This window comes from Eumetopias jubatus, unplaced genomic scaffold (genome assembly GCF_037043125.1).
Source record: "Eumetopias jubatus isolate StellerSeaLion01/CBP00866 unplaced genomic scaffold, mEumJub1_p1.0 scaffold_16, whole genome shotgun sequence".
NCBI lineage: Eukaryota > Metazoa > Chordata > Mammalia > Carnivora > Otariidae > Eumetopias > Eumetopias jubatus.
The window spans coordinates 72,324,787-72,341,777 of record NW_028274822.1 but is presented as its reverse complement, the minus strand read 5'-3'; the positions used below and the strand labels follow the sequence as shown (position 1 = coordinate 72,341,777).

At 37.9% G+C, this 16,991-nt stretch overlaps 1 protein-coding gene across 1 annotated transcript in view; it reads right to left on the bottom strand.

Moving 5' to 3' along the window:
• The window catches only part of TTC28 (tetratricopeptide repeat domain 28), a 605,079-nt gene that overhangs the window by 301,690 nt on the left and 286,398 nt on the right, over positions 1–16,991 (bottom strand). Inside the window, exons 3-5 of the mRNA XM_088019406.1 lie at positions 15,903–16,050; positions 6,223–6,495; positions 5,138–5,268 (exon numbers count right to left, since the gene is read on the bottom strand). Of these exons, the coding sequence (XP_087875532.1) occupies positions 5,138–5,268; positions 6,223–6,495; positions 15,903–16,050 (552 nt within the window). The remainder of the gene's footprint in view (positions 1–5,137; positions 5,269–6,222; positions 6,496–15,902; positions 16,051–16,991) is intronic.

The window sequence follows — 16,991 nt, the reverse complement described above, 5'->3', positions numbered from 1 at the left end:
AAAAACTAGAGTCATCAGCATATTTGCATATCAGATTCCCTGAATAGAGAACAACATCACTGATACAACATAATTTATGCACTTTTCTGACAATTAATATTGGCTCATAGGAAGGTCTCTGTGGGCACCTGAAATTAATTTTCAAACCATTAAAGCAGATAGGTTAGTTAGAATGAAAAATTCCTGTGGAGAAGGTATCACCTCCCCTATTAAGTATCTGAGAGTAATTGTATAGAAGAAAAACCTATTGTTTTTTAAGGTAAGTGGACAAAGTGGTTCCAGGCTGCTATGTCACTATTTGGGAAAATATTAAAATGTACTAGAGCCAAAAATGTAAAATGCAGAAAGATGTAGCTTGTTATTCTTACAGTCACAGCATTCACAGTGGTTAGTTTTTGTTTCAAAAGGCAGTTTCCTATTATTTTATTTCAATATCAAAAAAATGCAAAACGGAAACCAAGATACAATTTGAGGTCACAGATACAGTGTTAAGAATAAGATAATCATAAAAAGTACATTCTCTGAACTTTTTGTACTCAAGAGGAAGAGTGATACTTTTGGGGAGAGTTTTCAAAGTTCTAACCAGTGTAATAATTAAGAGGAAAAAAAGTAGGGGTATAACATAAGGAAACAAATGCACAAAACTATCATTATTTGCAAAAAAAATTCCCATTACAAGAAAATTCATAAGAATCAACAAAAAATGAGCGATGAGAGAATTTTCAGATGGTCAAAACATGCAAAACATATAAAACAAACACCCTTCCTATATGCCATCAATACTCTCCCTAAAAGCGTAGATCACAAAAGGGCATAAAAAGTGAAATGCAAGAACAGATCAGGCTCCTGAATAGGAGACGGACCATTGAAAAGACATCAATTTATCCATAATTATATGCAAATTCCAACAAAAATACCAATGCAAGAGTTTCCAAAATTTGACAAGATGATTTTAAAGTTCATTTGGGGGTAGTGAGGGGAGACAAGGATATCCTAGACATTTTTTAAAAGAATGTTATGAAACTTACAGCAGATGTAAAATGCATAATGAAGCAACGACAATTAAAACTTTGCATTAGAGCACAAACTGTCCCAACAGCTCACTGGCTGATATAGCAAGGCCCAGGATCAAATCAATACAAAATAACCAACATCAAAACCAAAACAAACAAACAAAAAAACACATTAAAAAAATAACCAACATCACAACAGAAAAAAATAGGATGAGAATTAAAGCTCTTTATAAAAGACATTTTTAAAAAATAGTCAGCCCTAGGGTGCCTGGGTAGCTCAGTTGGTTAAGCATCCAACTCTTGACTTCAGCTCAGGTCACGATCTCAGGATCATGAGATCAAGCCCTGAATGGGGCTCTGCGCTCAGTGTGGAGTCGGCTTGAGATTCTCTCTCTTCCTCTGCCCCTCCCCTGCCTCTCTCTCTCTCTCATAAATCTTAAAAAAAAAAAAAAAAGCCTCGACAACAAAGAAATGCAAAGTAAAACAGTAAGATATCATTTTTTTTTTACTTATCAATTTGACTTTTTAGTTTATTTTAGTAATTATTTAGAATTGCCTAGTATTGGCCAGTGCAGGGAAATGGAATATCTGATACATTGCTGGTAGGACTAAAAACAGATACAGCCTTTCTGAGAGCTATTTAGCAGTAAGTATCAGAAGCCTTAATATGTTTTTTCCAAGCAAGCCCACTTTAAATAATTTAGCCAAAGGAAATGATGGGAGATATGTTCAAAGATATATTTACAAAGATGTTTTTCCAGATTTTATAATACCAAAAATTTTGAAGCAAACTAAATGTATTACAGTAGGGGTATAGATGAAATAATTTGTGATCAAACCATAAGACTTTCAGTAGAACATTTAATAAAATATAGAAATGTATAAAACTTAAGTGAAAATATATTAATGAAAAAACAAGTTATAAAAGTATCACAATAGGATTTCAATTTTTGTTTGGATAGGTCTAAACAATCATATATGACCAAAAGATTATACCCAAAATATTAAAAGGATGGTAGACTTATGGTTGGTTATTCTCATGAATTTTTTATATAACTGGATAAAACTAATAAATATTACCTTTTAAAAAAAACTAAGTCTGTGACCATAATGAATAGGATGGTAGAAAAGAGTATCTGATCTTTGCTAATAGTATGAACTATCTCATCCCTCATGAATGCTAACCAAATTTAGAAGCCTACATCTCACCCAGGGGCCAACTTGAGTTCCACCTATTTCACAAAGCTCCCACAAGTCTATACCATTCTTTTCTGGAATTTGAGAATCTTGGCAGTGGTTAAAGAGAACATTTATTATTTATTGCTCAAGCATTGTTTTGATATTTTTGTTATACTAAAGTTCCGTCTCAAAGAGGACATAAGTCTCTCAAGGGGAGTGACCCCAACCACTGCCTAGACCCAGAATGCTCAGCACAGTGCTATGCACATGTTAGGTGCTTTACAAGCAGACGTCACACTTATCTGAATTATATCACAGAAGACTGGCCAACTAAAACTTTGAAACTGAATGAAATACATATTATTGCAATAGTTCTCCTTGGGCATTTTGTATGTTCCTTTAAGTTCTGGACCAATATTAACTCTAGTCTTAACAACTACTGGCTGGTTTCAGGGATGTGGGAATAAAGATTTCCAGCTAAATGCAGATAGACAAGCAGCAGCACTCAAATACAACCTTAAAAATTAACAGAAAAGGTAAGAAAATAACATTAAATTCTCAAGAAAATGAATAGTACCAGGCCACCTGGGTGGCTCAGCTGGTTAAGCGACTGCCTTCGGCTCAGGTCATGATTCTGGAGTCCCGGGATCGAGTCCTGCATTGGGCTCCCTGCTCAGCAGGGAGTCTGCTTCTCCCTCTGACCCTCCCCCCTCTCACGCTCTCTCTTTCTATCTCATTCTCTCTCTCAAATAAATAAAATTTTTTAAAAAAGAAAAGAAAAAGAAAATGAATAGTACCCCATGATTCCAGAGGCAAATACAACAGAAGAGACACAGTGAGAGAAAGGAGAAATTCTACAGGTCAGTCTAGAAATCAGATAAATATGTCAACACAGAGCAGGAGCACGGGCTAGACAGAACACCCCGAAAGAAGGATTCTGTGGTGGCCAACCTATGGCTAACCGGCTACCAGGATGGGTAACAGTGAAAGTGGAACAGGCAGAAGAGGATTGTAAAAATTACTCAAATTTTGATAATGAGAAACTTTGAAGAGAAAATTAATGGAAAAAAATTAATGGGATTTTTCAACTTGGAAAAGGAGAGGCCACAGGCCATTAATTATGGTAGCTGAACATTCTCTAGTCCCAGAGGGGTAAAATCAGTCTTACTTATACATAAGGAGGGTTTCCCAATAGGCAGGCTTGTGAACTACTGTAGTGGTGGTTAAGCAGAGGCCAACAGAGGGGGAGACAGGGCATCTGTGGCAGGTGGGAATTCCAAGAGGGGAAGATTTGGGGAGGGAACTGGTTCCAATACTATCTCAAGGTCCCTTCCATCCTTATAATCAATGATTTCTTAGTAACTTATTGTAGAGCAAAGGTATATAAAACCTAGAAACCACAAGCTAAAGAAAATTACACTATTAAGAATAGGGAAGGCAGAAAATTTTCACTTCTCCTTTTTAATATCTATGATAATCCTATGTCCTAATTACAAATCTTTCTACCCCATCCAGTAATGGGGCTAATATATATGCACCCCAAAGTTCAGGAAAATAGAGCATAAATGCAGCTCTTGATATATTTAGAGCCAACCGAGCCTTCACTAAATGGCCCTATCTAGACAAGTAGGCTGTTTTAGGTCTTAAACCTGGCTCTCACTTAATGCCATCAGTATATCTGTGTCTAGGAGTTTGATCCCTCTCTTCATTCTCTTAACATCAGGAAGTCAGATCATCTGGCTTATAAGAATTGTTTGTAAACTAAGAATAAATAGGCAAAGGGAAAAGTATTTAGGTAACTCTCTTAAGAATAAAATCACCTAAAGTTGATCTCCCTTGAATCATATATTTGGCAGCTTTCAAAGGCTTTTTTCTGACACCAATGGATGAGAGTGACTTTATGGAAGTCTCTCCCCTTCCCAAGGGGAGATTCCAGCACACCATTAAAACAAAGGCTTTTTTCTTCCCCAATTCCTTCCTAGTGACTGACCATGTTCTAGAGACTTAAAGATGCTAGGTCATTTAAATAATAAAATTAATCTCTATAATGTCCCAAAGTGAAATTCTAAGATGTAACTAAATATATTTCCCAATACATAGATTGATTCATAAATTTGCTGTTGCTTCTATTACCCTTCTCTTTCTTGTTAATAATATTATATTAGAAGCTACCATTTATGGAGTTCCAAGTACCATTCTAGGCACATATATATTATTTAAAATCCTATCACAATTATGTATGGAATAAATACAATCACTATTTTCTAAGTAAGAAAACAGAGGCAAAGAGGAGCTAAGTAATAATTTCCCTAAGATCCCAGAGCCAGAAAGTTCTATCCCCAGGGATTCCAATCTAGGTCTGTTTCACTCCAAACCCCACCCTCTCTCCACTTTGCAAGCACTCTCTCATCATGCTGCATCTACTGGATATCAACTCTCTTAGAATTAACATTCCATTTCTCTAATAAAGATAGGATGATATTCTTTATCATTATAAATCATGTCTCTCAATCAGACTTAATATGCTTCTACCACCTGAGTTAAAAATCCACCAAAGAAATACCATGAAGAGCTTGGAGTAATAATACCCCAACTCAAAGCAAATGTGTGCTTCTTTAATTTAATGGATATATCATGAAGATATAGTTTTTTTGTAAATTTTACACGGGTCTCCTCCTTTTATATTTGAATAGATTAAGAGCCATGCAGCTGAGCAATGCAAGCTGTTAGATCCTGAGGTCAGGGACCAAGTCTTTCAATTCTATAGCCCCAAGGTCTATACGTGGTAGACATTCAACACCTGATTGTTGATTAAAGATAGAGGCAATGACTATCAACTTCTAAAAGAAACATTTTAGGGTACCGAAAACATGTTGAACAGCAAAAAAGACTCCATGTTTCAAAAAAAAAAAAAAAAGTTTTTGGTCTGCAGGTAAACTTCCTACCTCTCGATCCTTGAGTTTCATGGCGAGCACCAACTGATGCCTGTGGTTAGTGAGAGCCTCCCGATAATTTCCTTTGGAGAAGAATGCAGAGCCCAGATTCCCATGAGCTCGGCATTCTCCTGTCTGGTCACCTGAGTTGGATTTTAAAAAAAGATAAAATTTCTCTTAAGTTATAGTGTTAATTATAATTTATAATGCCCATCTTAATTTAAGAACCACAGATTTGCTAGCTAAGATTTCATTTGCCTTCTTTTAGAAAAGTATTTTCTTCTTCTACAAGACTGTGTAGTAAGTTATGGTCCTAGAACTTAAAGCTCTGGACAATAACTGTTGTTATAACATACTACATTCAGGGACACCGGTATCCTGGAAATAAGAGGTTAAAAACCTTGACACAAACCAGCTGCTATGAGTCACCTCAATGCTCTGCTAATGACCTCTGGTTCTGAACAACCATCAGCTTGTTGATTCAGTCATTTAACTAAACCCACTATGATATGTTGCTTCTTTAAAAGTGTGCTGATGATAGATTTACTGTATCTCTTCTCTTACTGCAATGCTGCAAGTCACTGAATAATCACTGTAACAACAATCATAATCATAAGCCACACTTATGTTACAAATGAGGAAAGGGTAGCACTGAGAGTTGAGGCAACTTGCAGGTCATAGGGCTAGTAGGGGCAGAACCAGGGTTCTAAACTCAGCCATCTGGCTCCGCAGGCCACACTCTTAACCACTGCACTGTATTGTTACCTCTGACAAAAATGCCGATGCATTCTAAGGTAGGCAAAAATTAAAATTAAGATGAAAGATTCACCCAACAATACTATCATTTGGGATATTACATCTGTGAGCCCAAATCTCTGAAGAGGGCAATGAATATGTTAACCCACATATCTTGGCCCTTTGGGAGCCTCGGTATCTTCCTATAAGAAAAGCGCTGAAGACCGAAGTACCCTAAAACACAGAATGTTTTAGTGAGACACACTCACTTTTCGTTGCATATGTTATTCCTATCCATGTCAGGCTAATCAGCTTTCTTTATTTCCTTTCTGTATTGAAATAAAAGAAAGAAGCAACCCTACCTAAGGTCTTGGCTACATCCAAGTCCTGCTGCATGTATCCGGTACTCTTCTCTGTGTTTCCAAGAGACCAGTAAGCACTGCTCAGGGCAGAGAAAACAGAACCTCTCAGTTTGAGGCTGCAGGTGCCAATCTTGAGAGCGGCTTCTAAGACAACCACAGAGGCCCCATGATGGCCAGCCGTCAGGAGTTCCTGCCCAACCACAGACACGACCACAAAGGGGCTCTTGTCCAGTTTCATTTTCTGAAGCTGCTGATAAGTGGGCTCGAGGGAGTCTGGGGGAAAAAAAAGAAGGAAACAAGACAATGTAGGATGATATACAAAACAATCTTTTGTAATATGCTCTAGAAACAAATGTGTATCATACCTCTTTATGGGCCATTTCAAGTACAAACTCTTCAACCTTTAATCTAGCACCACTCCAGGGTCCACTTATCCATAAAACTCCATAACCCCAGCCTCAGTCTGGTAGGTAATCTCCTTCTCCCTACTGCACATGTGTAAGCTACACGCACCTTCTCTTCTGGTCTTTCTTTGAATATGACACGCCGCTTTCCCTGAACAGTTCTTGCTCCTCCATCCCGCTGTCTTCTCAAAATCTTATAAACACAACCCTCAGGTTCGGACTCCACCATATGGTATCCTCAGGCCCTCCAGCCCACATGACTCTTCATATCTAAACTTCGGCTGCATTTTTTGGAGTAGGTATGTCGTTTGACCCTTAACTATTTTAGAATTGTCCCATGTGTGTTAATTTTTAAGACATTTCCCCAGCTTAATGGGAAGACTGCTGTAGAGTGTTAATGCTTTATAATAATGCCATAGCAATTGTCACAATATGGGCTCTAAATTGAAAACTTGCCATTGCCACATAGGTGATAGTCCCTAACACATCTGGCGTTCAATAAATGTTCGTGCAATCAGAATCTGAATGGCTGATTAATAAAACTCCATCTACCTTTTCCCTGGAAGATGCAATAAAAAAAGCTCTCCCCACAAAAGCCCCATCATTCTCACTGCAACCCAGCGTCCAGTGCTGCTTCTAAGACCAGGATGACCACATAAAAAAGTATTCTCAGTTTTTGCTGGGGTGACAAATGAAACCATAAGAAAAAAATCATCTGAACTTACTAAGGTAAGACAGAAGACAAAATGAATGTTGATCTCATTTTATTTTCATGTGGTGTCTGGAAAGGACACAGACTAGGGGGTCAGAAAGCCACAAAGAGATTCTTTCCACCTGAAGTTAGGTTTGAACATGGATGACCTCTAAGCACCTCCTCCCCCTTCTCCCATTTTGTTAAAGACAATTGCAGAGCCAATGACTATAACCCTACAATGATGTGGCACTTACAACGCATTTGTTAGCTTTCCTGAAAAACTGTTTCACATTAGTTGTTCCACTGTGCATCTGTAAAAAAACTATTAAAAGGCTGGTCTCTTTAAATCTTGAATATCTCAGCCAACGGTACTGCATTAAAATGTAATTTTTACAATTTATGACTTTGAATTTCAACTCTACACTGAGGAGCTCTCGTCTGAATCAACATTACCACAGAAACCTCGAAACCTACTGATGCCTAAAGCATTTTTCCCCTGCAATCAGATCACTAAACAGAGAACAAAGAACATTTTTACACCTGTCAAGATGCAAGTGTGCGTAGTACCAGTAAACACTAGCTAACCAATAGGGTTAATACAGGCACAAGAACCCAGGAATTACTAGAATAGAAAAGAACAGTACCATACTGAAATCAATGTGAGCAGAATTTGGTGGTACCCACTGATGGGTTTGGCAGCCCATGATGATCCCATTAACATCCCACCAGACAATTAGCAGAAGCAAAAATAACAGAATTTTAGAGCTGAAAAGACCTTTAAAATACCCATTTTATTTTGTTTTTTTTTTTAAAGATTTTATTCATTTATTTGAGAGAGAGAGAGAATGAGAGATAGAAAGCACGAGAGGGAAGAGGGTCAGAGGGAGAAGCAGACCCCCCTGCTGAGCAGGAAGCCCGATGTGGGACTCGATCCCGGGACTCCAGGATCATGACCTGAGCTGAAGGCAGTCGTTTAACCAACTGAGCCACCCAGGCACCCTAAAATACCCATTTTAGCAATGATGCATCTAAGTATTGAAATGATTCACCCAAGATCAGACAGCTTGGGACAGAGCCAAGACAAGAACCCACTGCAGGGCTCTAAGGCCAGGCTCTCTGCTGCCATACCAGGCAAAATTCTTAGTTGTTGACAAAAGAAACCAATCTTGGCTGGTTATAAGTAGAAAAGAAATGCACTGAGGAGCTACTGCCAACAGCGAAAAAGCAGGCCTCCAGACCCACAGTCAAAATCATGCTACAAAAGCTCCGTAAGTGAAAGCAACATGACTGTCATAACTAAACACAGGACACGACAGCTTCCAACGCTGCCTCTGCCATCACTGAACGCCACCTTTAGAAAACAGATGCCACGACTGCCAACCAACACCACCAGAACAAATTCTGTGCTGTCTTTTCTTCTTTGAACCTTTAGCTCCTGACTCAAAGGTGGGTCCTAGCTGCAAAGGAGGATGGGAACATTAGGATCTGATGATTTCAGCTTTTACAGTGGAAGGGCAGGAGGCAGAAGTAGAACATAGGGAATTCCCAAAACACAGGAAAAGCATTCAGATGTGGAGAGCCCAAAATGACTAATAGCCAACAAAGATACCATGCTTTAGCTGGTGATTTTTTTTTAACCATAGCAACCATGGCCAAGTTCAAAAAAGGAGCCTTCTAATTGAGCCTCTAAAACTACATAATGTTAGAAAGAAGAGAGAACATTGCCACAATTCGAGGACTGAGAGAAATACCTGGAAATACCCTACCAAAAAAAAAAAAAGAAATCTTCAATTGTACAAATTTTCACTAAATAAAAAGAAGTTGAGGGAACAAGAGGTAAAAGAACAAATTTCCATTTGCAGTATATTGGAAAGAGACTATAAATACATTAACAGATAAATTAAATGCAAGCTCATATACATACATGTTATAAGAGTCTGGAAAAGGGAGTGACTATTAAGCATAATCAGAAACTTCATGGAAACATAACCTGATTTCTTGAGGAAAGAGTAGGTAGGACTTAGACAAGTCTTTGCTTTTACTTTTTCTGAGAGTAGAGGGTATTTTAGGCAGAAGTTTTGTCCTAAACAAAGGTGCCAGGAAAAGATAGGCACATGGAATGATAGAGAATGAAGATAGGCACATGGAATGATAGAGAATAGGCCAGCTTGAAGGGACCAGAGAATATTATAAGGAAGAAAGCAGATGTGGAATTATGGAGAAAATACTCAGCGAAGGATAAATAGACCTGGATTTCAAAGCCACACAGCTTCTATCTCCGTACTTTGTCAAATGTATAGATTGTGATTCTGGTGATGGTTACATAAATCTATACACGTTCTAGATATGCCTATGTCTGCATAGACGTGTGTATGTGCATGCATAAACATATGCACATTCATGTGTGTACATCTATGTGACAGATATATATGTGCACAGATATGTTCACAAAAGTCCATTTCACTTTCTGTAAACTTAAATTTTTAATGTCAAATTTCTCTGCTTCGGGCTGTAATTATGTCTCATTGGTCCACACTCATTAGTCGGAAGCTCCAGTTAGCAGGTATACATGCTTGTGATAAATAAAAGTGGTAGGACAAGGTTTTTTTTGGTGTATAAAAAATAAAGGCTAGATTAGCTATCTCTGAGATTCTTTCCAACTCTACTATTCTATTAGTCTAATTCCTATTCTAGAGTAAACTTAGACTATTAGCAAAGGGACTAATTTTGTGATTTTTAGCAGGCTAGGTGAAACAGATCTGTCAGCCTATAGCTGTTAAGATGTTTTTCCTTCTAGAAACTATGCATGATATATGAAATAGCCAATGATAAACCAACTCCGTAAGAATGTAGAGGGCCTCTGCAACATTCACTGAATACCACTTATGTGCTTTCAAAATGTATAAGCTTTAAGAATTTAAGATGAACGAAATCACATTTTCTGACATTTGAAGAGCCTGTAGGAATATAGTAGAGGCTATCAATAAACAATCTCACTCAGCTAAGAGATATACTATATTTCATCAGTTCTGAGATACACATTTATTCACATATTAACATCCGTGGATTTGGGATTTAATATCTCTGAACACAATGGTGCCTCAGTGATCTGTCACTTCTATGTCTAAATGGGTCCAACAGAGCTCTTTCAGTTTATATAAAATAAAAAGTTAAATGACAAGAAAGAATTGTGTCATCATTTAAACATCAGCATATTTTTAGCATTATATAAATGATACAACTCTCAGTCCAGAATTCTTAGCATTGGTAGGATGTGCTATGGGCCCCCAAAGGAGCAAAGTGCTAACTCTACCCACATAGGTCTGGGAATGCTTTCCAGAGGAAGTGACATCTAAAGAGAAATTGAAGATATAAGAAACCAGCATTTTCCAGGAACTGCAGGTTGTTTAGCTGGTGGTATCTTGGAGATGAGAATGAAAGGGAGGAAAGATCTCTTATACTAGGAGGCTGGCCTCTATCCTGTAAGCAATGGGGGAAATAGAATTATGAATAAGAGAATGACCAATCAGACTTACAGTTTAGAAAGCTCATTCTGGGAGGAAAGCAAAGCATGGACAGGTTTAGGAGAGATAAAAGCCAGGAGAACCAGTTAGAAGCAAAGCCCTGAATTTTCAGTGACAAAACAAATGGAGAACAAAGGATAAATTTCAGACATAGAACAAAAAAATTTATAGAATTTGAGGAATAAATGCATTTAACAGACACAATGCCTTATTCCAAAGGAATGATACTCTACTCATGGTCTCCTATGGATCACCTTCAAGCTAATTAACATTTTCACAGATCTCAATTTGTCTATGGCACTATGAAAACCTGAAGCCTTCCAGTACCCTTGTAACACTTCCATACACACATGATTTAAAAAGCTTCAATTTTCCTAAAAACCCGGTGATACCACTACCAATTATTCTTGGATACATCACAAAAATATAGTATTGTACTGCAAATGCAGGAGTCTGACAGAAACAATTATGAAATAAATCTCCAAAATAGTGATCCAAAGAGAGAACAGCAATTAATGAAAGGTAAGAAAATAAGCAAAGCATTATGAGGGTAAAGTACTCCCCAAAAGCAAAATTTAGAGGTGAGGTTCATTACATTCTCTTAATTTTAATGTTCACCTTTTTAAAAAAATTTTTTAAAAGATTTTATTTATTTATTTGTCAGAGAGAGAGAGCACAAGCAGGGGGAGTGGCAGGCAGAGGGAGAAGCAGGCTTCCTGACAAGCAAGGAGCCCCATGAGGGCACTGGATCCCTGAGCCAAAGGCAGACGCTTAACTGATTGAGCCACCAAGGCGTCCCTTTTCTTAGGGTAATTCCTTAAAGAGGCAATTAAATTAAATACCACTTGGCTTATCACAAAAGGACAACTATTGTATGATTCCACTTATATGAGGTACCTAGAGAAGTTATATTCACAGAGACAGAAAATAGCATGGTAGTCGCCATGAGCCAGGGGGAGGAGGAGTGGTGAATTATTATTTAATGGGGACAGAGTATCAATTTGGGAAAATGAGAAAGTTCTGGAGATGGATGGTGGTGATGGTTGCACAACACTGTAGATGGACATATGTCACTGAATTGTATAATTAAAAATGGTTAAAATGGTCAATTTTATGTTACACATATTTTACCACAATTAGAAAACTTTGGGTTATACAAAAAGTAAAACTTAACCCTTCTCAAAAAAAAAAAAAAAGAAAAGAAAAGATGGGGCGCATGGGTGTCTCAGTCAGTTAAGCGTCTGCCTGAGGCTTGGGTCAGGATCTCAGGGTCCTGGGATCCAGTCTGGCATAGAGCTCCCTGCTCAGCGGGGAGCCTGCTTCTCCCTGCCTCTCTGCTGTTCCCCCTGCCCCGCGCGCGTGTGTGCGTGCACTTGCACATGCACGCACTTTCTCTCCGTCAAATAAATAAAATCTTTAGAAAAAATAAAAGAAAAACAACTGATATGTTTAGCACTTTGAGCCATTTCACATTTTCCCAGGTTTGTCTGTATATCGTTCCAAAAGGACTCAAAGGCCTTCCATAGAAATAAAGGTAGAAAATACAGAAGTCAGAGTGAGTAGAAAGTAAGGGAAAGACAAAAAAAAAAAAAAAAAAAAAACCGTCAGTATACAGACAGGCAGACTGTAAGCCCTGGCCCATTTCCAAAAGGTGGCCAGGACATTTTCAGGCCCTACACTTCACAGAGGACGAAGCAAAAGGATAAAGATCCTTTCTAAAATTCCCAGACCATTTAAATAAAAATACAGCAACACTCAGAAGAAATGCAGCTTTTCCTGGCACTGGAGCCTGAGACAAGAGGACCATGCGGGGAGTGCGGTGTTCATTCCACACCCAGGCCACTGTCCTGTCAGAAATACAAGAGCAGGACTATTACGGCTGCTATGTGCTCCTCAGTGAGAAGTGCAACACACCGAAGCGGGGAAGGTGGCCGGCAAGGGCCAGCTTATACCTTCTAGCGGCAGATTCTCAAAACAATACTAGGAGGTATATACTGTCATTTCCCTCTTACAGGTAAGGACTGAGGTGTAGAGAAAGGAAGCAACCTTGCTCAGTCGATGCAAGAGCAAATGGCAGCCCTGGGATTAGATTCCAATCTTTTTCTAACAGACCATTTCAGAAACATGCCTCCTGTGAAGTGACTGCCACCTAAAAGAAAATCAAAGGGAAAGAATTCTCCAAGGGTGGGTGGCAATTAGGCAAATAAAAGGTGAGCCCCAACTTGACCCTGAGAGAAAAGCTTATACATTTCACAGCCATTTTCCACCAGCACTCCATAAAATTAGCTTCCCTGGATCCTCTGGACCTAGTAGAAACACCACGACAGGTGATAGCCCATAAATGTAATAGTCTTTAGATTACCAAATTAACGGGAGGAGAGAAAATATACACAAGAGAACCCTCAGCAAGAAGCAGCCCTGGCATCTTCAGAGGAACAAATAGAGGTAAACTCAATCTTACTTCATAATTATATTATTGAATTTGGTTGGCAGTGGTACTATGCTCTACCATGCAAATCTGCATAAACATTTATAAGATACAATGAACTGAAACTGCTGAAAGGCTACCTGAAAAGGAGAAATGGAAAACAGGAAAACGGTAACTTGAGAGGTCAGGAAAAAGCGTCTCGTTTTATATTTGTACTTATTTTTATACTTTCATTAGCGATTTAAGGAAATACAGTATATATAAGGATATAAATATATCTACAGGAGAAGTAGTTTCACTGCTATCTTCGTTGGTGAACACGAGTGAAACCATAAAGTAATGATTCACTAAAGTAAAACAGACTTAATTCAGTTAGCAGTATAAGCAACAATATTAAAAAAATCAGGTAAGTTTCAATATGGATAAATATAACATTTTTTGGGAACAGGGACATATTGATGTGGATCGGCCCTACCTTTAAAAAAAAATGAAATCTTGAAACTTCCCCAAAAGGCTAAACCACAGGCATGCTTGTGCACATCACTGGAGCTTTGTTTCCTTACAGAAGTACCTGGACTAGGGAGCTTCCTCTGTTGCATTTAAGGATTACAAAACAAAAACAATTACTACAACAAGAGATCAGACCTCTATGTAAAGTGTGTAAAGTGACTCAAACTGCACAGCAACGCAACAGCACGAACTTGAGAGCTAGATAGGCTACAATAAACAGTGGGTAAAAAATGGGCAGCAAACGATGACAGGTTTTGTGAATTACAACCATATGACAAAAAGAGAGGTCATTAAGATGTCAGATGATGCCCAGAACAACACTGTGCAAAGCAACAGCCTCTATAAAATGTTGATAAGAGAAACTCACCTGGAATAGACGCGGCGGTAAAGGCAATGCTAAAAATAAATGAGATAAATCAAATTGCCTTAAGGAAAGAGGAGAAAATATTGAAGCGCTCCAGGCACCTGTAAGATGCAGCTTTCCCCAGGGTCAGCCTTAGGTCACTCAGTGTAAGATGGGAAAGAACATGGCACAAAAAACCCTAAGGGGGACGGGAGCACTGAGCGATTCTCGCAGTGCAAGGAAGACGTCCTTACATTTATCTAAACAAACTGCTTCAAAGGCAAAATGGTAAGTACGATTCTGCTGATCTCAACACATTCACTCCAGGATTCCAAGGCAGCAGCAGAAACACCTCAGAATAAAGAAGTGATATCTTCATGAACTAAATAAAAAAAATGTTCCATGTAAATTGCTTGCAGGAGGGTGTAGGGAGAGAATGAGAAAATGCCAGAAAATGGCAAGGAGAGACAGATTGATTTTTTTTTGTTGTTGTCCACTTCCCCCCCAAAGCCCTGGAGCTCCAAAGCGCATCTGCTCTAAGTCAGAGTTTATTAACAGCAGGTCCCCCAGTGGGAGAAGCCATTAGGTTCCTACAGGCAAAGACTCAGCTTTGTATGGGGTTATAAAATCACATGAAGAGAGATTTCCTTATCACTTTTTTTCTAAAACATGCAACCTTCCACTTCCAGGAAAACATTTTTTATAGCTATGAATCATCCAGAGACTATATGAGTCCCATTTAGTTCACCAAACTTTGACTTAGCATTTATTTTGAGCCAAGTACTGTACTAGCCGATATATTAAAACTATATAATGCCACAAATATTTTCAAAACTAGATACGATGTCTAATGATACTGCCATCAAAATTTTTAGGTTCATTCAAAAACATACCTTTTCAGAGATAAAACAGAGTTCTGCTTGACAGAATCTAATTAATATGGAACATTTTTAGCTGTCTACTATTTGACGTCAACCTGCCTGAGTGTCTTTGCAGTAAATGCTGCAAAGATGGTACCTAGTGTATCCTTTCAGCCCAATCTGTCTGAGGGCTGCCGCAAAAATCAATGTTCTTCAAAGTGAAGCCAATCGGTTTTGGGCCTTAGAACTCCTTCCAACCTCCGGTACTATTTTCAACCCATTGTTCTTCCAGAATACCAGTTGTATAAAACAGAAGTAACAACAGGAGAAAACCATATAAACTAGCGTCTGTCTTTTCTCTTTCCTTTTAATTCAACATAATCTTTTCATGTTCCCCTGAAAAATGTTAGACACAGCCTACAGTTAGATCCATACTTCCTTTTAGGAAATATTAGAATATTAGAATATCTAATATCTTCTCTTATTTGATTATTTCTAGATCTAGATCTAGATTATTTCTAGATGGCATATTGGTCTGAGTAAATCAATTTACTTCTAGAGGTGTTGTGATTTAGAGGTACAGAATCTTAAAACTATTTTTAAAAAAAGTATTCTTTAGATAACCCTGAAATCCAGAGAAGTTAATTCATTCACACACAGTCATACAGTTTATGAAAAATCAAAAAAATATATAATCCAAGTCGATAAGCTTCTGGGCCAGTGGCCTTACCACCATCCCATTCCATCTCATTAACATGAGCTACTGGCAGTGATTCTTCATCTTCCTTTGTGTAAAATATCCAGTCTTGGCAAATTTGATAACCTATCAGTTTTCAGTGGCTGAGTCCAAAGTCTTCAAAGGCTAGAAATGTCCTACTTTAAATTACTGTCAGACCAAACACTTTCGTCATATTTACCTCTCATGGGAGATTTCATGGCAGCTTCTACCATCCCCACCAGAAGTTGCAGACTCTTGGGGTCCTGAGCCAGTCCAGAGGCAAAAGCTGCCAGGGCGTCGGCATGACGTCCGAGGTACTGGAGGGCAACACCCTGTCGGAAGTATGCCTGGAAATAAAGAAAAGATAATGCGTGTTTTACTTACACACTATGCTCCAAGAAGGCTGATGGTGATTCTTTATTACAACAACTGGTCAGCAGACCTAAGATGGAGATTGTCTTGGTTCAAAAACCTAGTAAGCAGTTTGAAATCAATTCTGATTTCTTCCAACATCATAAAATGTGAGCATCCTTCTTCAAGGAAATTATATTTAAAACTTTCACTCTTTTCACTTCTAGAACGTTTATTAATTCTACCACATTCTTTGGCATTTATTTACAAATTGCTTTTTTTGAATGATTTTAAAAATATTTTTTATCCTATCTTTAACAACATAAACTCCTTGAAGACAGGTGTTTGGAGATTTTTCTATATCTCACCAAAGTATCTGGTATGGTGCAAGATAAATGAGAGACACTCAAATTCCACTTATTTCAAATTTTCCCCTTTTATATAATTAAAGGGAAAAATCAATGTGTGATGGTTAAGATAATTTTCATAATGAGTAATATAACATGGCTACATTTAATGTGGTGTTTCAGACATAATATTTAAAAGTTGTTATCTAAAACGTGTGCTTCACTCAGAAACAAAATAAGATTATTGTCCTTTGTGTTCTTTAATTGGATTAGTTTAAAAACTAGTATTATCAATTCTGATTATAAGAAAACATCCTTCCTTCCAGCAAATTGCAGAAAGGGCTAGAAAATTAATAAAATATTTAAATTTTAGAATAGTCTTAAGATATGCAGTTTGTTTTCAGGCACACAGAGTAAAAAGAAGTAAATGAACAAAATGTTACTAGCATATAACTAGCAAAGGACTTTGTACCTGATTAAATGATACACAAAAATGACATTAATACACTCACTGGTTATATGACATCTGCTTCTAAAATACTTGGCCTCCTGTTTCACTTACATAATCTTATGTTTATAACACACATTTA